Source organism: Malaclemys terrapin, chromosome 2 (assembly GCF_027887155.1).
Source record: "Malaclemys terrapin pileata isolate rMalTer1 chromosome 2, rMalTer1.hap1, whole genome shotgun sequence".
NCBI classification, from domain to species: domain Eukaryota; kingdom Metazoa; phylum Chordata; order Testudines; family Emydidae; genus Malaclemys; species Malaclemys terrapin.
In genome coordinates, this window is record NC_071506.1 from 74,420,603 (window position 1) to 74,446,294 (window position 25,692).

Consider the following 25,692-nt stretch of genomic DNA (forward strand, 5'->3'; position numbering starts at 1 on the left):
CCTAGCTTGTGTGTTTCCATCACAAATTCAAAATTATTTCAGTGTAGTTCTTGAATGGGTAAACATTTACATGAGCAATTATAATGAACAACAGAAAGCTCAGTACCTACCCAATGATAAAAAATTGAAAAAGAACAATAAAAAAAAGAGCATTAGTACAACCAGCTAAAAACAAATATAAATTGGGAAGATGTCTGGGGTAAGATATCTGTTACACAATAATTCCACAGAGAAAAATGTAAAATGAATCACTGTGAAAACAATACAACACAAAGGATGAATTCTGAATAGAAAGATGTCATAACACAGAAAGGTTTGTGAGGCACTGCAGAAAATGTCAAAGCCTTTGCCTGAAGTACAGATGCTGCAAAGAAAGCCATCAAAATGATGGGTTGTACTACTAAAAAACGCAGTGTGAAAAAGAAGCTGAACTTGCTCTCTCCTAATATAGCAGGGCTGTATGTTAAAACAGTATTAAAGTATTAATAAAAATGACAAAAACAAGCTGACAGAGTGAGAGCTGCCAAACCATCTTCGTCTCATCTTATTCTGCTCAAATATTGTAGCTGATATGTACTATACATCACCTTCTCTCAACACTGCTGAAATACTTGAGTATCTCAACCTAAGCACAGGTAATTTCAACAGAAAAAAACATGCTTTTTTTAAAAAAAAGGAAGTTACTTTTATAGATATTCATTCGTCTTGAGCTAAGCGAAAGCAAAGAGTTTTTCAAAATGAAGTTTTGTAGGTGACTGGTCCCTAAATCACGTTGCCTATTTGAAAGGAATATATGAAGTCAAACTTATTTCATTTCAAAAATGATCTGCACATTTTTTCAATAAATCATTCAAAAAGAGTTTTAGCATTCAAAAGGAGTTTTAGCATTAACCCAATCAAGTGGGTCAATGACGTGAAACAGAAACAAAATATTCTGTAGGTAAAGTTGACCTGAACATGACAGGATGTTACAGTGTCTTAGATCACTATTACTGGCACTGACTCCCAAGACAGGCTTCAGTTCTGGTGTCACTGATCTATAAACAAAAGTGCTTGAGGAAGGTCTTGACTCATAATAATTTTTGTTTAAGAGGAGACATTATGTAGTATCTAGTATCAAGGATTTGTTTTTATGAATCTTAAATATTCACATGCTCTTGTGAATAATTATATTATTTATGTATTTTCCTAATAGTATTTAAATGTAGAATTTTTTGCCCTACTAACTACCTAGCTCTTGCCGTGAATGGTAAAGGTGACCTGAATTCAAACCAAGAGATTTCTATTTTAGTGGCTAGGGGAGACTTACTTTCTGCTAGGCCATTTACTATTGCTCATCTTTGTCTTAAATTTTCTGGAGCTGATAAGATCTGTTGACTAATATATGCTGGCAAGCATATAAATAAATATGTATTATTCTCTCTCATATATATTGTGACAAAGTTCCTCCGCTATCTTGTGGGTCCTGTGCTTATTGGCGGATTTTCTTGCCTCAGAGATTCACCATGTGGGTTGGGGAACAGCCCAGAGACCTTCCCCTCTGGAAGAACCCACAGTCCAGGTCAATTGGGAGGTTTGGGGGGAACCCGGACCCGCCCTCTACTCCGGGTTCCAGCCCAGGGCCCTGTGGACTGCAGCTGTCTATAGTGCCTCCTGTAACAGCTGCATGACAGCTACAACTCCCTGGGCTACTTCCCCATGGCCTCCTCCAAACACCTTCCTTATTCTCACCACAGGATCTTCCTCCTGGTGTCTGATAACGCTTGTGCTCCTCAGTCCTTCAGCAGCACACCCTCTCACTCTCAGCTCCTTGCTCCCAGCTCCTCACACTCGCACCACAAACTGAAGTGAGCTTCTTTTAAAACCGAGGTGCCCTGCTTAGCCTGCCTTAATTGATTCTAGCAGCTTCTTCTTAATTGATTCCAGGTGTCCTAATTAGCCTACCTGCCTTAACTGGTTCTAGCAGGTTCCTGATTACTCTAGTGCAGCCCCTGCTCTGGTCATTCAGGGAACAGAAAACTACTCATCCAGTGACCAGTATATTTGCCCTCTACCAAACTCCTGTACCTCACTGGTCTGGGTCTGTCACAATATATATTATACAGACACACACAGGTATACATTAAGCACCAACAATAGTAAGCACAAATATTGTAACTGATACATCTTAAACTAGCTCATACAATAATCTTGTTCACTTACGCTAAGTATCCCATAATTCCTTACACCTGCTAAAGTAAGCATTTGGCATAAGCAGATAAGAAACTTGTCAAAAATCAAGATACATTTGATCTACCTTCACTGACCAGTACATGGAATGCTAGTATCCAAAACAAAGATAAGGAAGGAACTCATGGGTTGCATTTTAGTGTAAAGAGATTGTTAAATTGTCATTTGTTAAATCATATAAATAATACCATCAAATGCGTAACTGGGGGGAGCACACCTTCTGTGTGAGGTGCATGCAACATTGCTACAAGGGACAGCTCCTTGGAGTCTGGTAGCATATACCTTTTTCCTGTACCATATTAATAACCTGACTAACATTGATTATTAGATCCCTTGAGTATATTTCATAACAAACCAAAATATTGTCAAGCAACTGACTATAAAATTTATCAACAGCGCAGAAGCCCTGGGAGCCCCACAATGCAGACTATGGGGCCCCAGAGATACCAGGTTCCCTACTCCCGAGCAGTTTGCCAAGGAGGCTGCCAATACGTCAGGGACACAAATGTTTTCTGGGACCAAGGCTCTGGGGAAGCCCACCAGCCAGACTGCCCCAGAGCCAGGGCTCAATTCCCTTTCATGGAGAATCTCAAAATATTCGTTTCCACCCCCCTCCCAAATCATAGAAAAAACTAATTTCAAAATAACAATCCTCTGGGCAATGGAAATACTTTTTTCCACCCAGCTTTAGTTCCAAATTCTTTTCATGATATTTTGAACACAAAGAATGCTGCATGAGCATCTTTACTGCTGAAATAGAACCTAATCAACATGCAACTTGGAACTGTTCAAACATATAAGTTGTGAATAGCAGATGGCATTCACACATAGATATTGTTCTAACAAACATTCTGGATGTTAAGATGAAGATGATTTTAAAATGTAGGGAACAATCATACAGTCTTTACTCAGGCAAAATTCCAGTGAGAATAGGAAAGAGTACACACAACAATAGCATCGTGGTGTCCAACCTTTTCCATGCAGGGACCCCACCCCTAAGCCTCTGCTCCCATTTAGCAAGGGAAGGATGGGGTGGTTGTGATTCCTCAACACCAGCTCATCCCCATATTGAGAACATCTATTCTAAAGTGCAGGATTTGGTCCTAAGCCTTTTTTGAACAAGAGGTTGGTATAAACACAATTAAATCTTGAGTTAATTTGGGGGTATTTTTTGCTTAACTAAAAAAGGCAACTCACTTAAGTAATGGTTGCTAAAAATGTTTGGATTTGTATAAACAAATGTATGACAAGTTTCAGCCCAATGCCATTTAAGAAGGTGGAGTTATATAACTTAGAAAAATGGTGTTTGTGACAGAAATGACAATTGACCGTTCATCATATAGTTGTTCTATCTGGAGCAGTAATAAAGTGTAATTGAGCCTGCACTTACTCAATACTATATTTCATTGATCACCATACATGAAGACAAATAGTATTGATATATTACATTTACATAGCATCTTTCATCACAGCTCTTCATATAGTATATCCATATAGCACTGATGAAATGCAGCCATATCTAGGGAGGACGACACCAGCCAACTATTGATTGCACAATAGTATAAGGCCGGGAAAAAATGTAATTGCATATAGAAATTATCACACAAAAAGTTGTGGAAAAAATATCTGTGGAGTTTGGATTTCTCCAGCATTAGCAAGTAAGTGTACAGGTGTTTCCAGAGATGGGCAGGGAATGGGCAGGCATTTGCTTGGCTGAAGTGGTCACTGGGCACTTAAAGCTTTCCTACCCCCAAATAACAAAGCTTCCAGGAGAGACTGGTGAAATCAGGTGTATATGAGGGCAGCAAGAGCTACTGCTCAAGTGGCTACCAGGGCTCCAATTTCCCACTTCCCCTGCAGAGAAAGGTAGGGTCACTCTAGCTTTTCTGCTCCTGGTAGCAGGTGGCCTTCTGAAACAATGACACATGAACACCCTCAGACTATGTCTGTCTAGGCCCCTCAAAATCCCTACTCCTCTCACTCCCAGGTGGAGGGTGGGATAAAGGAATATCTTCCCTGGTATTCACTGAGTATGTCCACACTTCGAGCTAGAGGGGTAAACCATGATTTGAGGAGATGCACCCACACTAGCTGTGACTGAGATAGCACACTAAAAATAGAAGTGTAACCGTTATACTCATACACATTCAGCTTGAAGTACACAAATACCCTTCCTGGTTCTGGGGTTGGAGGAGACCGAGACAAGAGTGTGGCCTGTGAAAACACAGAGAGAGCTCAGCTCAAAAAAGCTATGCTGGTACAGGGAGTGGAAAAGAGCCTGCCAAGAGAAGTCCAGCCTACCTCAGTGGGAGAGATTAGGAAATCAGAAACCTGACAGGCCTTGCGTCTCACTCCTTCCTGCCCCCGGGAGGTGTATCAATGCCCAGCACTCACCCCAAACAGACAGATGTGAGAGAGTGTCATTACTTTGATCAGCCCACTCCTGTTGCAGCCAGGAAGATGTCTTATGGGGCACCTTTTCAGATGTCACATCAGGAAACACCCAATTTGGTATTACAACCTCTGTAAAGTAAAGGTCAGGGACAGGCCTCCGGAACTTCCATCCTCCAAGAGACAAGAAACCCTGAAATGATCATTCTTCCAGCCACCAAATCTGCCCACTATTCCCAAACATATGCACCATTCCTGCTTTCCAAACGCACATAAAAAGAAGAGCCTGGGTTTCTGTTCAAACACATGAAAGACAGAAAGAGGCATAGGGAAAACATGAGACAAAGAAAAACTATTGCTATAAGAGTATGAGGCTGACGGTGTATTCTTTTAGTAACTACTTTTCTTGGCCATGGAGTTGAGTTTAGTTTTGTGGTACTGTGCCTGTTGCACTCATATGTATTATATCAAAGTTTATTGAAACAAGAATGAGAAGGAAATGTTTTTGAAAAAATTCTTAGTAATTTAGGGCCTAGTTCAACAAACATTCTTGTTTTTCACGCCAAAAGCCATGCAAAACTCAAAAAAAAAAATTAATTTTCCATGGTACTGAGCATGAGTGCAGTTTTTATTGAATACATTATCTTAAATGAAGGTAAGGCAGTAACTCAGTACTGTGGTCCCTATCTTTTTATAATCTTTACATTAGGAGGCTTGTAAATAATGCCAGTAGTTTTACAAATTGAAGTGTGAATGTTTAGCTCCGACTGGATTGGATAGGAAATAGGATCATATCTAACAGACTATTTATCTCTTCTGAATCACTAACTGAAGGCTGTTAGATAACTGAAAACTATCAATAAAATTTTAACTGCATCGCAAATTTAAATCTGTTTTTCTGCCTGATGAAAAACTGTCCTTTTTAATTTTGTTGATAGCAATTTTAAGTGCATCTGAGGAGAATGAGAATAAATAATTCTACATAACTTCTGATGCAGATCTGGCTTTTAATGTTCAACTTCAAATACTCCCTGTTGACAAAGCATATAGTTTGAAGAGTCCTTAAAATATAGTATATAATTTGTTAAGATGTTGAGTCAATCAATTGCTTATATTGTTCTTTCTATCTTTCTGTTGTGTTTTTTTGGCATCTGCCATCTTCACAAAAACTGAAGAATGAGCCAAGAACCTCAAGAGCGAAAGCCATGAGTCACAACAGTTTGACCTAAGAGCCGGGTTCTGTAGCTCGGGCTGTAACAGACTCAAATCCTTTGTGGGCTGAGAACAGAGAGGAAATGTAACTCACTGACTATTTGCATACAACATAAGGCCCTGATTCAGCAAAGTACTTAAGCATGTAACTAAATGTAAGTACATGCGTAGTCCCATTCAAGTCAATGAGACTATACATTTGCTTAAATTAGGCAAGTGTTTAAGTACCTGGCCTAAATTACTGTTGTTCTAACTGCTAACAATATGCTGGAGAAGATACAGAGAGGCTCCCCTGCCCCCAGGAGCTTACAATCTAAAGGACAGATACAGAGAGGACAACACACGTTGGGAAACGCGAACTAATAACTTGAAAAATTTATCTTCTCTTCCCATGCCCATTCCCATTATCTCCAGTGGAGCGGGTGTATGACTAGATGAAGTGAGCACTGGTGGGGCTCAAGCAAGAAGCGAGTCTTCTAATAGGGATATGAATGAGATGTGAGGCTGGAGGCCTCGTGCACTGGAACTGAGAATTTGTTCCAAAATAGGCTGAAGTGTGGAAGAAGGCATGGAGGTAGGAGTGAGAGAAGGTAACAAATTAAGCATTGAGGCTGATGTTGTTGGCAGAGTGCAGAGGCTGAGGGTAACACAGAAAAAAATGACATGTGGGGTGAGACTGTGTGGGTCCTTGAAAGACAAGAAGTCTAAGCTTGCTATAGAAAGCAAAGGGGAGCCAGTAAAGGGATTCAACTGGTTAAGAAGGTAATCTGACCGGCTGCATTTTGGACAGGTTGTAATTGAGTGGCTTGGGTTTCAGGGAGGTCATAGAAATGGAAGCAGCTGGGAGGCAGGACATGATCTGGACACAAGTGAATGTTAATTAAAACTCGCTGATGTATAATAGCTAAGAAAAACAATTATTTTACAAGTTTCATTCTATAATGATTTTGAGTGGAATCAAGTCAGACTTTGTAAATATTCCAAAACACAAAAAGTTTTATTAGTAAGGAAGCAAATGTTTTATGTTTCTACTTACCTGCCTGTCTACTTCTGGAAGCAAAAGCAGGAGGTATTGTTGAAAATGCTGAGGTAAGGAAGCAAAGGTGTGTTTGTTTATTAAAGCCCTCAGGTTAGTGTTCACTAGAATAGATCCTGGTGTTTCTATGTCAATATCCTCAGCTTTGGTCCATTTCAAATGTCCTGGAGTAAACAAACAACACATTTGCTTTTACCACAGATAACAGAGGGAACAGGAACAATAATTTTTCTCAAAAGTTATTTATATTTTATATAGTATAGTGCATTCCAATAAGACAGAGCTTTGTGAAGGGGAATACAGGTTTCTTCTGGATTCTATGAACTTCCTTTTATACATCCCAATGTTCACTTCCTCACCTTTCACAGCATCCATGTTCCAGTCTACACCATGACCAATATTCTCTTTCTTGAACTAGAAGTCAGGATATCTTGATTTAGCTGAACACGTAAATTTTTCTGTCATTTCACCAACATATTTTTAAGCATCTACTGCTAAGCAAAATTAGCTCACACAAGACTGAATGTTTGTTAAAACATATGTGGCTGCCTGAAGAGGCCCAAGTGGGTGAAACTTTATTACACAGAGTGAAGTTTTTATTTGTGTTCCTGCACCTGCAGTACATTGTTGTCCACCTATCCTATTCATTTGCTTTTTCTATGTATTACCACTCTTCTGTATTTTTATTCGCTCTTAAAAAACCCTCAGTGCATTATCACAACTTGAGACGTGATCACAGAGGAGAGACTGTCTAATTTATTAGTGATGTATTAATTTTGTGCAAATTAATATTTTTCTGAATTTTCATAAAATCTAAAAGATGTAAATAGCATACTGCAACTGCAGACTAACCCACTAAGAATCTGTCAAATGGGATAAGAAGACTCATTAAATTAATTAGCTGACCAGTCCCAGCAAGTCCAAAAGAACATGCAAGTTCCAGAGAATAAAAAAAAGAATAGATTTGTACCCAGAAGGTTCAGTAGAAGTGTGCAAGACAGAAACTGCTGAGGCCAACCACCTGAGATTCTTGTTTGCTTGGACTTTTAATATTTCAAAGGTCCTGCAAAGGGATGTTTCAGCAAGATCACACCCAAGCAACAAGGTGAGTCATGCCCGAGTTCCAAGGGAATTTTTTTGTCATTGTTGTTAATAATGAGAATATTCAGCACTTATACAGGGCCTCTCATCTCAGGATCTCCAAGTGTTTTGTAAGGGAGGGTAGATATCCCTATTTTACAGATCTGGAAACTTGGGCAAAGAGACCCTAAGAGACTTGTTGAATGTCACTCAGTATGAAATGTAATATGAATACAAGTACTACAATTTAATTTTTTTTTAGTTTCTTAAGAGCCTTACTGTTTGGTCTCTGCTGAAAAGCTATGATAGTGTCCAAAACCTCATGGAAAGGGAAAAGTTTGCAGCCAATTGGCAAGTTCAATAGTTTTCCCCTTTGAATGAATAGAGAAACTCACAGCCTCCCATAAATTTCCTGCAATTTCTTGTTACTTTTCAACAAGTAATACTGACTGAATGAGATAAGGGTTAGTTTGTCTTCAGCATAGTGTAACCTTATACAACATATGCTTCGAACATCCTGCATTTCAATACAGCAAAAAACTCCATTAAAAACATTGAATCCCCCGTTATGAAGGACAATCATGTGGAAGAAGTGCTCATTTTAATGAGTGCATCACATTAAATTGTCTTCACCATCTGTTCCACCCACTAACTATACATGCAGAAAAAACATAATTCCCAAGTGTAATACAAGTAAGTATGATGTATATGATTTAAATGCAGGTTTACATTCCTTTCTTTAACAATGTAGGATGCATCTGTCTTCATGTTTTAGGTGCAAATTGGAGAAAAATTGTTCTCCCCTGCTAATATCTTCCCCTTCGATGGAAAAACCTCATGGAAAGGGAAAAGGTGCTCCTAAAACTAAAAATGAGTTTTATACTGCAGAGTTGCTACTATAGTATCTTCTCTAGAATGAAAGTTTCTGAGGTGGACAGAGGGTGTGATGTCTTGAAATTGCAAATAGCCCAAGAAGCTATAGAAAAAACAGGTTTCATCTTCACAGATCTGGGGTATACACATATTGTGTTGGCGCCTTCACCCTGCTATCAACTTCAATTCAGTATTACTGCAGAGACCTAATGAATTAGTAGGAGTAATTGCTTTCACAACACAACATATCATCCCCAGAATAAAGTGACGGTAGAATATTCTTGGTAGAAACCTTGAAAAAGACATGCTTAAAAATGTGTTCAGGAGGATGCCAAACATTGAGATGAGATGATACATCTCTTCTTTGCTTATAGAGAGGTACCTCGGGCAACAACCCTTTGAATTATTTTATGATCATCAATCTAGGGGACCCATAGCTATCAGAGAACTGGAAACTGAGGTCAGATCAAAAATAGAGCCCTGCAATTATAGAATACACCCCAAAGATGAGAGAAACTCACTCAGTTTATTGAGTTGGCAAAGGAGAATCTAACACAAGTCCCAATAAACCAGAAGACATGGTATGATAACAGGGGCATGGGAATTAAATATAAACCAGGTGGAAAAGTTTTGCTTCCGCTCCACAGCGGTGAGACTAAATTAGTAGCAAAATGGAAAGGACCATGTAGTTATGAGACTGATAAGTCCTGTATATTATGCAATTACCACAGCTGGTAAACAAGGGCAAAAATATATTCTGTGAATTTATTCAAAAGGGTGGAATGAACCCCAAAGTGGTCAGAAGGGTTTTCTTGCAGGGCATCCCACAAGTAAATCAGAGAGTGCAATAGAAGAAATATGGGAGATTGGGAGAGTCTCTGGGAATTCAGATAGTTAAGCAATGTCTGGAATTGAACCAGGCACAGCATTGGGATTTAGACCTACTCTTAAAGGTATATAGCAATTATTTTACTAGAACCCCAGAACACACTGATACTTACTCACACAATAGATATCGAGGGCCATAAACCCATAAGACAAAGATTCAAGCGTATATCTGAATGGATGAAACCTTTGGCAGAGGAAGAAAAAGAAAACATGCTCAAATTAAAGGTTCCTGAAACCTCCAGAAGCCCATGGCATTCCCCAGTGGTTAACGTGCCCCCAAAAGACAGGGGAATTAGGTTCTGCATAGATTTCAGAAAAATTAATGCTATCTCTACATTTGATAACTATCCAATGCCAGGAATGGACAAAATACTGGAGAAAATGGACATGAAAAATCTCTCTTAACCGTACATCTAGACAAAAATTACTGCAAGATCCCTCTAAACCCAGCATTGTAAAACAGAAGTTCCAACACCCTAAAGATTTTTTTTATTTAACAACAATGATATTTCATCTATATGGCCCACCAGCCACTTTTTAAAGATTGATGGATAGTCTGCTGAAAGACAATGTATGAAACTGAGTCACATAACTCGATGATGGGCTGTTATTTAGCAAGACTTGGGTGAACTATCTGGTAAACCTATGAGCAGCAGTCTAAGGCTACATCTACACTACAGCCGGGATCGACACTCTGAGATCAATCCACCAGCGGTCGATTTAGCAGGTCTAGTGAAGACCCGCCAAATCGACAGCAGATCGCTCTCCAGTCGACCCCTGTACTCTACTCCCGATGAGAAGAGTAAGGTAAGTCAACGGGAGAGTTTCTCCCATCGACCCCCCAGCGGTGTATACCCCGCGATAACTCGAGCTAAGGTACATCAACTCCAGCTACGTTATTCACATATCTGGAGTTGTGTAGCATAGGTCAACTTACCGCGGTAGTGTAGACATAGCCTAAGAATTACTTATAGCAATCAATATGAAGACATGTTGTTTAGCAAACAAAGAAATAAAATATCTTGTGGGTTGTTGCTGTTGGTTTTTTTCCCTTCCAGAAAATGGATTCATAAAACTAAAACAAGACAAAATCAGGACACTAAAGGAGACCAACGTTCTTACTACCAAAGGAAAACTTAAATCCTTTAAAAGGTTAGCCAGCTACTACAGAAAGTTTATTCCTAATTTCTGAGAGGGTTGCTTCACTAACAGATCTCACCAAATACATGTCAAAAGGACTCAACATTGACTGCTGAATGTGAACAATCCTTTGTGGAGATAAAGAAACAAGTATGTTATTACCCCATTTTACATAACCCAGTCTTTGAAAAAAGATTTATTTTGCAAACAGATGCTTCTAAACTGGGGATAGGAGCAGAGCTGAGCCAAGAATTTGAAGAAATGGAACACCCTATTCTGTATGTGAAGAGAAAACTGTTCTCCAGAGAACAGGAACACTCCACAACAGAATAGGAATGTCTGGCTTTTGAAAGGTTACTTTATCTCCTCTTAGGATCAGATTTTACATTAATTACAGATCATCATCCACTAAATTGAACAATATGAAAAATATTTGGTATTTAGCACTACAGCCATATAGCTTCAAAATAATGCATGGGTCCTAAAATCAACATAAAAATGAGGGTATCGTGTCTCATTATGGGATGGAATATGAAAATGTTATTCAGTTAACAGGTTTTCTCCTGACAAGTAGTAAGAATGTGCCATTCTCATTGGGAATAAGAAAGAGAAGATTGGGAGAAAATATAACAGGAGATGAGAATACTTTCCAGCTAGTAAAAAAGGTAATGCAGCAAGCAGTAGCTAGTTACAAAATGGCCTCTTTGGGATGCAACTACTTGGCTCTGTCAAATTTAAAAGGCCAGTTGCAGAAAGGCATGCTAGGAAAAAGATTCCTATATGAAGGCAACCCTGCGGAGTTCACAGGGATGAGGTAGCCATCAAAGGAGGTATGCTACTGGGGAAGAGCCTGCTTTTGCATTGATAACAGCATCAGCATATTACAGTGACAAAAGGAACTCTCTAAAGGGAGATTACATTGTTTATAAAAAGTTCAGTATTATAGAAACAAATGAAATACTTTAGACATCCGAAGTCCTACTCACCTAAACCAGACTTTTTTAATCTCTTTAAGTGCTGACTTGTTTGTTTTCCAGTTGGAGATTTTTGCCCATGTTTCATTTCTTTATCAGAACTGTCTGCTTCACCATTTTTAGATTCAGATCCTTAAAAATAACAACAACAAAATATTACAGAGATGCACTTTCTTCCTCCTTCAAAACAAAAATAGTTTTTGTGTTTTTTTTTTAAATCAAGAGCAACATCTACTTTATCTGATACTTGCTGAAAGGTAATATACCTTTTTCGCCACGATTTGATTCCTGAACACTGGAGGAAATGGAAGGAAAAGTTCAATAAATCAAGTAAGTCGTGAAAACTAAAATTTGCTGAACACTGCAGTCAATCAAGATGTTCACTAATCCATTATAAATAGTGCTCTGCTATGATACTCAAGAAATATCTTTAAAAATAATTAAGCTCCATATTATGGAGTAATAAAGCAATCAAAGGAGAAAAAAATCATTTCTTTGCAAAGTAACTTTTACAAAAGAGGTGTACCTGGAAAATACAATCATCGATCTGTTATAAATGTGGATGTACATCTCTGTAGGATCCTTTTAAAATGAAGCAGCTAACAACCAGAACTAAAGGTCAGGGTTGCGCCGTGATGATAAGAATGTTGCCAGAACAAAAAAGCTAATGCAAAGATCTCTGGTATTGCAATGGAGAACAGACACAAATTCACACTCACAGAGGAGCTGTTTTTTGATGGCGTTGAATGCCAGCATGTGGTCTTCCATTAGAGTTCCACAGCCAAACAGAAATGTTACTTTGCATTCCCTTAAAGCTGCTGCTGCTATCAATTGTCAGTTTATTATGTACTTTCAGTTCTTTAATAATAAAAGAAAGGAAAAAAACCCATATTTGACTCACTAGATTTGGTAAGAAAATAAAGAAGTTAAACAAAACTACTATGTGGAAATATCATTATTTGCAGCAATTCTACATTTTGTATGCTACAGATTCATTCAGAGGAAGGCTTTGTGACTAGAACTGATATTTCACACAGTCCTTTAGCTGTTTACCTGAAGGTGAATCCGACTGCTCATCAGACACCTTTAATGGTGTCAAAACAACACGAGGAACAGTCTTGTTTACCATCATTGAGACTCCATTTCTTCTTTTCTGCTGTTGTCTTAAAGCCTATAAAAATAACAAAACATAAAAATGCAACAAAAATACTGCTTTTAAGTGGATTACATGATACATTTGCCTATCATTAAATTGAACCTCCTAAGATAACTACTTTACATAGTTACTGATTTTTCAGATTTCACACTAGTCCCCTTTATGTCATTTTCTTTTAAAAGCATAAAATCAGGCTTTTGGTTTTAAAGAGAAAGAAGATGCACCTTAGATCATTTTCCAATACAGTTTTGACAACAAAGAAGCATATAACCGTTTGCTCTACCTTAGCAGCACAACATGATAACCCATGGAATTTGCAACTAAGACATCCAAGTAAAATAAATGTAAAATAAATGTTTTGAAACCAGAATAAAAATGTGTGTGTCTGCACATCTCTTGCAGGTGCATCCTCTCCAGTATACTGCTCAGTCAATCAAGTTAACACAGAGTGTCATCAGTATGTACAGCATGTAAGGACTACAGTATTGATGCACTCACTCAGCCGTGAGTAGTGCTGCACAAAATCACTGAACATGGCAGGAATCATTTATTTCTGTGAAGGGAATCAGTCCTAATCTTGGAAACCTTGCAGCACTTGGCTTCTGTCTGCTTGACTTTGGGCATTAACCTTCAGAACACGAACATGATGGTGTTCTGGCAAATCCAGGGAAAAACGATACAAGAATAAATCTCTACAAATGGGAGTGCTTTGTGTTTCATAAATGGATCAACTACAGGGGTTAATAATGTAATACAAAAATATAAAAAGTTTAGAAACAGTGAATATCTGCCAGATTGTTTTATACAGAAAAAGACATGAGAGTCAAAGGTCTTAAAAATATATGAATATGAACTTTTGCCAGTTAAGATATTTACAAGAATTGAAAGTTTGGAACAAGTCAGAATGCACTGGACTCAATACTGATCTTCTCTAATCTTCTAATTTTCTGCAATCTTAATATTGCACTCTTTTTTCCTCTCTGATTTGTGTTTTGTTTTTTTTTAGATGGTACTCAAATAGAGGACATGTTTGTAAGGACTAAAGGGATTATTCATACTAAACATCAGTGCCTGATTTATGAAGTTAATTCTGTAATTCATCTGCAGTACACTCAAAATATTTCACATAGGTAGAACAATTCCAAAAACCTAAACAATTATCTGTTTCATTTAAATAATAATACACTATAAAATACATTCAGCCACATAAAAGTATAGTTAAACTATTTCATTAATGCATTTATAGGATGCTTATCCAAAGGCATCTAAGCACCATGCAATACAAACCAAAATAAAACATCTGGAAATCAAACAAAAGAGAGAAGCTGCTCAGATCCACATGAGGCTAGCCCAAAGGTCAGTGAAAGCAGAAACCAAAACAGTCAAGACCAATCCCAAATTTCACACCTCACCAGCCATACTAGCATGTACACAGTGCCAAAAACTGTCTCAAAACATTTCCCTCAATCCATAGTATTGCCTGGCTCAAATTAAACCCAGATATCACTTACCCAAATAACAATGTCATTTAGATAGTGAATTAAAAAAACAAAAAAAGAAGCCAATAAAGGATTAATTGAAAAGGAAGCAAAGTTGTGTGATATCAGTCAGCATACATATGTAACCACAACCATTCTCTCTTTATTAGCTCCCTTAGCAGCTTCATATATGTGTTGAACTGCAGGGAGAGGAGATTATAAACCTGCAATCTCCTTTGGGGAGACCCCTAAAGTGAAGTTGAGTAGGTGCACATGACCAAACAGAGTCCGCCCCCTACCAAACTGAGCACAGCTATTTGGGAGCACTCTCACTCACCTCCACCATGGACCTCAACCTTGATATCAGAACCTGACGGCAACCAATATTTCCTATATATTATACAGAAAATGCAACAGAGGCATATTTGCATCAGTTTGATTGGGAAAGTAAGAGATGGGGCATTCTCCATCCACAAGAAGTTTTAGTCTATTTCGATCTAACTTAGGCATTTTCTAATGAACCTGTAAACCAACGTATCTAGGCACTGAATACAAAGGTACGCTTCTCTTCGTCACTCAGATTTATTTTAATTTACATTTTCATAATTTATTGTTTTGAGACCCATGGTCTTCTATTTAACAATCAAGCAGCTAACAATGGGAATGATCCTGGAAACTTATTGCCATGCATGGACCTTTCCTTGCGTCTGGAAGAAGTGAAGTAAAGTTCCGTACATGTGGATACGTGCAGAATTGTGCCCTAGGATAATGAAAGCTATAAAGCTACATGCACATTGTATTTTACTTGAGTTAGTTATAAAAGTACCAATGAAGAATATGGTTTCCAGCGAGGAAAAAATGTTAACTACTAACTCAACCCATGCCTGTCCTCCCTCAAACCTCCCACAGCAAAGATATGGAAAAAGCAACTGAATAATTGATATCTATTGTAAGGCAATGTCCAGGATTTTTGTCAGCCCACCCTGTTTGCTGGGGATGCTAATCCCTGCTGACTCATCACGGCAGATGGAGCTTGTTGGCTCCACGTTGGATTTAAGGCCCTTTGGGCAGTGGGAGCCGAGGTCTAGCACTGAGAGGTTTTTGCAAGAAAACCGTAGGAAGAGACAAGCTTAGGAAGAAATCTCAGTCAGAGGTTTATGTTTTTATCGTTATTTTAGTAACCAGTAAAACCAAATTCCAGAAAGAGTAAGTTTGAACTAAAGAAGCGTGTGCATACTCTTGTAAGGTGGAGACTCTATCTTCATAGACCTAGCGTGAGGTTTATCAATTTTAGGATACAAGACTACTGTAGGGTATGAGAAGAATCTTGTATCCTAAGATTAATTAGGATAAAAGGCTGTAAAAGGCAGAGTCCAGAAGAGAACACAAACTTCTTGATACACAGCCCACTGTACTATCTGTAGAATTCTAATTCTCAACTGATTTCCATTAAGTAGTCACGAAGGAAAGCTTGCTTTTTTTTTGCCCCCACTAGAGAGCAGCAGTGCACTGGAGGTTTCGTGGTATTTCCTAAAATACAGGCCAATTATATTTAACTGATTTTAAGGTTGCAAAGACTCGCTGACCCAGGTGGGAAAATGGCTGTTCTCCCTGCTAACAACTGAAAAATGCCTCCGTTAGGGGAGGAATAAAAGAAAATTATATCAAGTCAAACAGTAACTGTGGAGAAGAAAAACCAAGCACCCTAAAGATGGTGTAAATTCCCCTCCAATACCAGAAGAGCAAAACGTCAAGTTTGTTTGTACCTTACACTGCTCTGAAATCTGTGTGACTTCTTATTTTTTTACATCTCTACAATTCATAAAGAAACAGTGCAGCACACAGATAAAGAATGAATATAGAAAAACACTTCTATTTGAGATTAAATGCATGACATTCTCAGAACGTTAAAAAATCAGTTATTAAGAACAGAGATATGTAACACTTGGATGCATCAGGCAACATCATCCTGGATTGCTACTTTGTTCTATAAATGTCAAGTCTACATTCTGAAACTTCTATCATGAAACATAACCTTTGAAATTTCACACATTATGGATCAGAAATGTTAGGCTATGGAATTTTTCTGTTCTGACATATGAAAAACAGGATCTATAACATGCTGAAGAAAATCTATTACGCAAAATAAATAATGAGTCCACACCATGACCATGGATTCTAAACTGGAAAAGAGGAAACAGATAGATTTATACTGTATCACCAATTCATTTCACATCACCATAAATTCAGTCTTTGTCCCTTCGCTTACCCCTATTCTGCTAGCCAAATTAAAAAAGTATAACAACTGCTATTCCTCCATTAAATTAAAATCTCACCGAAAACTTTTTTTCACAGATTCTAAAAAAACCCACAGCAGTGAGCATTACAACATACTTCCAACATTCTTATGAGGCTTCTACATGCTTAAGATTTTTAACACACATTAAAAATGTTGAATTATAAATATATAAGTGCAACACTAAGCACCTTGTACAATAGTATTATGTTAAAACTGTCTCATGAAAACGGCTACAGAATACAAGAGTAAGATCCAAATACATGGAAGGAATTTATTTATTCCATACTAGACCTGTGGAACAGGATCAATAATGTATATAAGAGTCATGGGAAACAATTTTGAGAGGCAGTGTAGTCCAGTGGATAGAGTACTGGACTTGAACTCAGGAGACTTGGGTTCTAGTCTCATCTCTGCCACTTGTCTGCTGTATAACCTTGAGCACGATACTTCTGTATCTGTTTGGATTCCCACCTTTTGTCATGTCCATTTAGACTGCAAGCTCTTTGGGTCAGAGCTTTCTTCTGGAATGTGTTTGTATAGTGACTAGCACAATGGGGTGCCATTATTGGTCAGGCTTCTATATGCTACTGTAATACAAATTAACTGAACATTGTGTACATGAGCGATGGCATGGAGGTAAAATGTAATAAAACATAGGGCAGCACGTATGTGTTAAACCAGCATTACTTCTTCTATAAGAAGCTTGATCATACATTCACAGCTACAATTTCCATAGATCACTGTAGTACAAAAGTAAATCTATTTTTTGTTGCTTTTCAACAACACAAAGAAACTGGAAAGACAAAAGAGCTGATGTTTGTGTTAAATAACCATTCTGACTTGCATGAGAATCGGGACAAGGATGGCATGTGCATCAACTCACTAATAATTTTATTTTCAAAAAAGAAGAAAGTTTGTTTCAAAACAAAAAATGGTTTGTGTAGTATTAAGTGGTTAACAGTGATCAACTGAAAAATCTTCTATGGAGGAAAAACTCTGTCTTCCAACTTAGCAAAAAGTAAACAAGCTACACGGGAAGCAGCTTGTGTTGTATGTTTTTATTTTAATAACAAAACTGGACTATATTAATGTGATCTAGGTACTGGTTAGTTCGCACTTGCAGGGTCTACATGGTGCAGTGCAGCATGCTAGTACGCGCTGCAATTTACAGCCACATAGTCTGAACTGCTGAGCCATGCAGACTGTTTTGTTATTAAAATAAAAACCAAATCACCATTTTCTTTTAAACCAAACTCCCCAACCACGGTGCACAGAACACACAAAGGATATGCTCAGCTAGATTCTCTGTTTTCCCTAAATAAAACATGTATCATGCCACTTTTAACTGAACTAGTGACATTGCATCAATATAAATAGCAATTGTGCAATGCATCTTGCTTCTCTGCAGACCTGCTCCATGCCCACACACAGCATGCCAGTCAATAATGCAGGCACACTGCCATCTGGGTACCTATCCCACAGTTCCCAGCATAGCTCCCTAAAGTAATGGATTGTGAGAGATTTGGAAAGGCTTCTTGGAACCCAAGGGAGTCATGGAAAAAGGTGGTCCAACTTCCATATCTCCCTGGGAAACGCAGCCATTTCTGCAAAATATTTTCAAAATGGTGGTCAGGCTGAATGGATAGAGCTCATTCTTTGCTCAGGGAGAATTTTCTGCTGGAGGCTATGAAAATTAATGGCCAGACATTACATGTGGCCCAGGAGAGGCAGCAGGGGACGTTCCAATGGAAACTTAGATGAACAGTACATGGAAAATGTTGGGCAACTCGTTTGTCGAGAGAGAAGCTCGATCCATCCTCATCCTAGCTTAAGTGGCTCCATGAGTTACTTAAAAGAGAATTTTGTCAAGCCAAGTGCTACATTTGGGACAAGACCACCACACCAACTGGTGGATAGAGTTATTCGAGACTTTGGAAAAGCAGCAGTGGCTGCAGAACTTCTAAAGAAGGAGACCTTTTATTCCCTGTCTCAAAAGCTAACCCCAACAATGCAGCAGTGGTGGATTTGACCTGAGGTAGTTGCTAATACAGTAACTCCTCACTTAACGTTGTAGTTATGTTCCTGAAAAATGCGACTTTAAGCTAAACGATGTTAAGCGAATCCAATTTCCCCATAAGAATTAATGTAAACGAGGGGGTTAGGTTCCAAGAAATTTTTTTTCACCAGACAAAAGACTATTTTATATATATATACATACACACACACACACACACACACACAGTATAGGTTTTAAACAAACAGAGAGTGGGATATTTCCCTTACTGCTAAATGATGAACTAGCAATTGGCTGAGCCCTCAAGGGTTAACTCTCTCACTCTGCAAGGCAGCAGGAATGGAGGGAGATAAGCGCATTTCCCTTAAGTACACTGCCTTGTTAATTAGATCAGCTTGCTGAGACCTCCGTCCTGAGCCCTGCTCTATGGAAGATGGTGTAAGCGGGGTGCAGGAGCAGGGGACAAGGGGACACCCTGACATTAGCCCCCCTCTACCTTCCCTCCCCCTCAGCACAGCAAGCAGGAGTCTCGGGGAGCAGCTCCAAGGCAGAGGGCAGGAGCAGCACATGGCAGTGGGGGGAGGGACACAGCTGAACTGCAGGCAGCTGCTGCACAGGGAACTCAGGGGAGCAGGGAGCTGATAGGGGACGTTGATAGGGGGCTGCCGGTCCACCCTGGTTCCAAGCCCCCCCAAGCTAGCTGCAAAGGGCTGCTCTTCCCGCAAGCAGTAGACAAAGCAGGTGGCTGCCAAACAACGTTAGAAGGGAGCATTACACAACTTTAAATGAGCACGTTCCCTAATTGATCAGCAACGTAACAACAAAACAATGTTAACCGGGACAACTTTAAGTGAGGAGTTACTGTACAAGGATACATTTTTATGATTTTGGGTGTGGGAGATGGTAAAGGAGAGGGGTGCCCAGAAGGATTTAATACGGTAATGTTTCAAGCTTAAAAAGTTTTGCTTAATGAAATTTTGGAGAAAGAAATCCTGAAAACCATGTTTATTAAAACACAAAACATGCAGGCCAGCTGCAATAAGCACCCAATACAATTAGCCACAACCCCACACACAGTTAGTTGTTGGACACAACATGAACAGAGAATGAACCTACTCCTGTTCTCTTTTTCCTGACAATAGGCAAGGGTTGAGTACTATGGAAATGACCAGGAGGCAAGTTCTATAAATACTGCTACTGTCCCATACCATAGCACTGTGTTGAGGAGCTGGTGTCCATGCACAGGGACCTATGGAAGGACACACCGTGCACTTTGCTTTCGGGTTCTACATGTATTCCCTGAAGAACAACCTCTGGAACACTTGCGCTTCCAGCCTCATTTTCCTGTCATGATATTTTTAAGTCATGACTTCTCAGTTCTCTTCCCTATTTGTCTTGGCATTCAAAAAAGCAACTTAGTTTGTCCTCCTCACACTTCTGTTTCTTGGCTGCATTTAGTACATTCTATCACTGTCCCTTTCCATGTTTCCCTGAAGGTAAAGAAACAATTCATCTTTCTCATTTTTCACCTGTTGACACGAAGATTTGTCAAGCAATCTGCCTCTTGTGTTGCCAGATGTCTGATCACTCTCCGCTTATGTTGAGCTAGCATTTCCCAATTGTGGCCTTGATGCAATGGTGGTTTCTAAAATGAAATATAAGGAAATGGTTAATATGCATATTAACACACTAGACCCCTTAGAATACCAAAAATGCAATACAAGCAAAAAATTTTCAGTTCACTTTGGAATTGCAAAACTTTCAAGGAAGACATCCTGTGCTAGGATTAGAGGTAATGATCGTCTCCCTAACATTTATTTTTGTTCCCCGATGAAATTTTGGATTAGTTGCAAGGGGTCTGAGTGTGTTCCTGGTAAGAGGTAAAGGATGTACGTTGCAGTACAGTGAGACTAATACTGGGTTACTTACTGCAGACTGCAAGATGCCTGGAAAGACTCTCTGCACTAGATTGTAGTAAAGTAAAGAAATTGCTATTAAGGTGAGCATGAGGGGGGCAAGGGGAAGAGAGGCTAATACATTTGCTGTTACTTATTTTCTCAATTGGTAACATAGGATGTGCAATGGAGCTGAAGAAAGTGAAGCGAGTTTATATGAGGGCCAGGGAGTTTGGAAACTGAATTAATGATGAATGCCTACAGCACTGTCTTTACCAGAATATTTTTTTAGAAGATTTGGAAAACTTTGGGCTAAATTACACCATTATCTGATAGGCCGCTATCTTGTGCTGACTGACAGAGCGATGCTTTCACTGCTCTGGCCTATAGCTGCTTTAAAGCAGGTTGCTACCTGATAATAGCTTCGGCTTGTGTCCCATGTACATGATAGAAAGACATCAAAAGTGGCTGGAAATAGCTAAGTGCTTTATGTCCTCTTACCCAAAAGCAGCATGTGGACCAAGCCATAATCCGCATCATGTAGCTTTCTGAAAGCATTCCGTTTTGCCATTTTCAATATGTCTGTGGTTTTGTAACTTTATTTTTTAGTTTTCCCTGCTTGGTCACCCTGTTGAGACAGGTCTTGTGGCATGGCTCAGAAACACCTATGCAGAATTTGCCAAGTACTTGTATCCTTACTTCGAACAGCAAGTGTAGCTGACAAAAGGGGTGTTGTGCGTGGGGCATATGGAGAGGGCTCCTGAATCTGGCAGTGTTCACTGGCGGAACACAACAAAGCAAGTGGAGGGGTTCCTTCCTGCCTCACGAGAGATAGCATCTACCCATTTCACAACAGTTACAGCAGCACTCAGAGGAACCCAGCCATCAAGCATGCAGATAAAGCCCAAAGCAGTAAAAACAGCAGCAGCAACATACCTTGTGTGGAGGTCCCCTTATTTCCTGAGCATCACATCCTCCCAAACCCACTTGGCTGCTGTCTCTGGAACTTGTCTCAATCAAGAGGGCTTGAGGCCCCAGCACAGTCGCAGACATGTCCTGGCCCTCACTCTGATTCTAGGCCTGGATGATGGCGTCCTCCTCCTCTTCTACCCACAGCACACTGCTGTCAAAAAGGAACTCCGCTCCATTAATTCCAAAGGGCCAAAAATGAGGCAGATTTTCTTCCCTGCCTGGAAGGTCTACTAGCACCCCAGGCATTGTTGCACTGCAGCTTCAGACTCTTTATCTTCTCCTGGCACTGTCCCAGAGCAAGTGATAAGCTACTGGGCAAAATGCTTTTACACCTGGTCACAACAGAGTTCAGCAGACACTATCACTTCACCATCCTAGTGGTTCACAAGCGTCTTGTGTCATCTGCATCAGACCAGTCGGTAGATATGCTCATATGATGGCTTCTTTTGAGAAAAGCCCCAAGAGCAGCTTGGTAAATGTAGCAATCACAAATAAGTGGATGCTGGTGAGAACGTGTGTGCCATGAGATCTAAAGTGGGTACAGTAGCTCATTCAGTACAGGTGAGGGACTTGCAGAAAACTTGACACAGATCAATAGAACAGAAATTTTACCAGAGAGGCGCAGTGGAGGATGGAGTAATTGCCCATCGCAGCTGCTATGCCAGAACTTGAGGTCTGTACTTGAGTTAACCTGGCTCACAGCAAGTGCAACTTACATAGTGCTGTGATCACCTGTGGTCCATTGGTAGCAACTGTATGTGTGGATTGTTACTTGCATGGTAGGAGATGCTCACACTGGTTAGTAGGCCAAAATCCTCTAGTGTAGACAAGATCATAAAGGGCAAAACAACATGGGAATGCATGCCTCATCCCCTGCCCAATAGTATTGGTAAGAAGAGTTGTGTAGCATGCACCTGCCTCCAAAAGCAAGAAAGAAATAAGAATCTAGCAAAGGAGAACCTGCCAGCAGAAGCCACACATAAATGGGAGCTCTACCTCAGGAACTATTTTCGAGCAAGCCATCGTAAACTAGGATCAAGTTGTTAAACCCTCCACTCAGTTATAATCAAGAGCAAAGTCAGGTGGTGAAAATCCCCCACCCTCCACAAAAGGGGAGACAAATGTGCCACATACTGGAAACACACCCAAGACTGAAATACTCAAAACACTTACCCCAAAAGTGTAACAAAAGAGAGGGTGGCAATGCTAAAAAGCTCCAGGGCTTGGGACATTAACACAGGCCTTGCAAGATGAGAACACGAGATGCGAGCTATGACACAGACTTTTAGAGTGGACTAGCACTGCAACCTCCCCATCCCTGAAAAGCAGAGCGCAGTAAGGACTAAGCAACAGTTCCCATCCCCCACCGCCATTCTGAGTTAGTCATGGGCAGGACCCAGGGCTCAAGAGGTGCCCTCCTCCTCACACTACAGTCATAGCCGCAGAAGCATGGTGATACTGAAACAAATTCCAGTACACAAGGGGAAGCATGTCCTAAGATGCAGAATGTTGCAGGGGAAGCTAAACCTACTTTTAGTGGTCTAAAACAAAGGATTTCTAGAAATCTTTATCAAAAACAACCCAAACTCCAACATAATACTTTAAAGCCAACGCCATATGATTTGTTTGGTTTAATAACTATATTAACAGAGCAGACCGCTCCACCTGAGCTCAGGTCTTCAAGTAATATTTCACATTATCAGCTGGACTTTCACTTACATTTAGTGGGCAAAAATTAAACAAAAGATCATTATTAATTAAAAAAATCTTGCCCTTATTTAATATGATGAAGGGGGAAAAGGGTTGAAAGAATGCTTTGTGGATTGTCATTTTGTGAGGGATTTGTTTTATTAAAGAAAAAATAAATGTACAACCAGGCAAATGCTCACTGTGACATTGTACAGCATTAGTAGCTCTTACTAAGTGCACAATGAAGGTTTAGCTTCTTGTTATTGCAGACGAGAACCAGTAAGTTAATATCAGTTGGTGGAGTGTCACATACAATTGCCTAATGTTTCTGTGTATTCAAACATACTGCAGGCTCTTCTTTGTGCGAAGACGACACATTATGTGTCCATAACAGCAACAGAAACCCTGAAGAGAGGATAGATGGTAGGTGAATAAACTTTCAACAGCAATTTTCTGAATAAAATTGCTATTGAAAGTTCATTCACCTATTTTATAGGATTTACAATACTGGATTAAATCAAATACACATCTTGCCTGGCCAATACTCGATGCTTCAGAGGCAAGTAAAAAAAGTGCAAAAAATCTCATCACCTCAATACACCTAACCAATTGTATAATGTTGTACATGGGATAAAACATTCTTCACAGACAGCTGTAATAATAAACTCGCAATTTGAAGCATAAGATCTAATTACTATAATCTTAATTAAAGCTGCTTTCCATTCTTTCTATTGACTACTTAGCATTCTGGTGCTCTTGCAAACCTACTGCCTTATGGGCAGTTTTACAAGGACTTCCATCTCGGATATGAATTTTTATATTAATTAAGCTTCTGTAATTGCTTTTGGTCTCTGTTCATTTGTTTTATTTTTGTTTTCAGCATTTTCCATCCCCTTCACTCCCCCAAAAGCAAGTAAGTGACAAATCTGACCCTAAGTATTTAGATAAATAGTGATTCTTTTCTGCTCTAAAGATTAGGAGTTCATGTAAAAGAGTAGTGGCTTACTCAAATTTCAGTACACTCACATATTACAAAAAATCTAAATTAAATGAAGTTTCCAGACACCGTTTGCCTCACTCTCAACTCACCCATACTCCACGCAATTAGTAAAGCATGCTGCATCCGCCGCTCTACTTCTGCTGACCCAGAAGCCTGAAGGCTCCAATTTAGCAAACCACCCCATTCTGCAACTCATGTAGGCATGTGCTTCAAGTTAACTTCAAGCACATGCTTAAATCCTATTGACTTTAATGGGACTTAACCTTTAGTGCTAAATTGTTCTGCTGAACAGGGATGGACATAAGCACATGCTTAGGTGCTTTGCTGAGCTGTGGCCTAAATTAATAACTCTGGAATGGCCTAGTGTTTGAGATAGTTGGCTTCAACTACCATTTTTATTTGCTAAATGTAACCTGGACATGAAATAAGGGGAAAATTAACCAACCCAACCTCATTACACCAATATTTAACAAAAGTTTTATTTTATTTCATAAAATAAAATCTTTAAGAAATGGAAACGATTTCTGCGTTTGGCAAATAGATAGCAGGATTAGAGTGATGTTTTTTAAACAAGCATTTCTATGGTTTTTCATTCAATCTGCTCTGAATGAAATTGATTAGCACTGTTTTGAGCCAATTTTTCACATCATTATAGTGTTCAGTTTACATCAAACCATGAATATTCAGTCACTTGTTCTAAGCTTTATTATTTATTGTGCAACCCAAACCCATCCAAACTCAGCTTATTCAAAACAAAGACATTCTCAGGTACTATATTTTTGCATTAAATACAGTATGTGGGGACACACTCTATAGAGAAACTGAACAGCAAGTACATTCACCTCTCAGTGCTACAATCTCTCACGAAATCTGTTTTGCAATTTTTTTTTTTTTAAAAAGTCTGTCAACAAAACCTAGGAAGTAACAATAAAGCATACAAAACTTTTTCGCTTGCATAGAAGACATTTAAAAAAACCCTCAAGTATACAATAATAAGCAGGATTACAGCACTAGTGCACAGAACACAAAAACTTCAAAATTTTCCCCCACAACAGTTCTTCTTATTGCAGATGTTTACAGATCAAGAAAAAAAAATGTCCAGCTAAATAAGTTGCTGGTACTTTTATTCGAAATGTCTTAACATTTTTCTGTGGTGTTTCTCACTGATTTCTTGTTTAAATAGTCAGGCAACACATTAAAAAGAAAGCCACCTGACTACCAATAAATACCAGCTTACCTGTTTAAGTGCCTTTTTGGTGTGCTGCTGGAAGGAAGACACTAGCTTGCTTTGCACTGGTGTGTTAGTAAGGCTTGAGTCTCGATTGGAAGACGCTTCTTCAGGTATCTGCTTTGGACAAACTATGAA

General features: G+C 39.2%; 1 protein-coding gene across 2 annotated transcripts in view; it reads right to left on the reverse strand.

Moving 5' to 3' along the window:
* ASXL3 (ASXL transcriptional regulator 3) overlaps positions 1-25,692 on the reverse strand; it is a 154,607-nt gene that overhangs the window by 60,663 nt on the left and 68,252 nt on the right. Inside the window, exons 1-5 of one of the 2 annotated variants that reach the window (XM_054019986.1) lie at positions 25,564-25,652; positions 20,300-20,415; positions 12,877-12,994; positions 11,836-11,955; positions 6,869-7,032 (exon numbers count right to left, since the gene is read on the reverse strand). In XM_054019986.1, the coding sequence (XP_053875961.1) occupies positions 6,869-7,032; positions 11,836-11,955; positions 12,877-12,955 (363 nt within the window). In that variant the 5' untranslated portion in view covers positions 12,956-12,994; positions 20,300-20,415; positions 25,564-25,652. Of the gene's footprint in view, positions 1-6,868; positions 7,033-11,835; positions 11,956-12,876; positions 12,995-20,299; positions 20,416-25,563; positions 25,686-25,692 lie in introns of those variants that run through there. The other variant, XM_054019987.1, reaches the window with a different exon arrangement.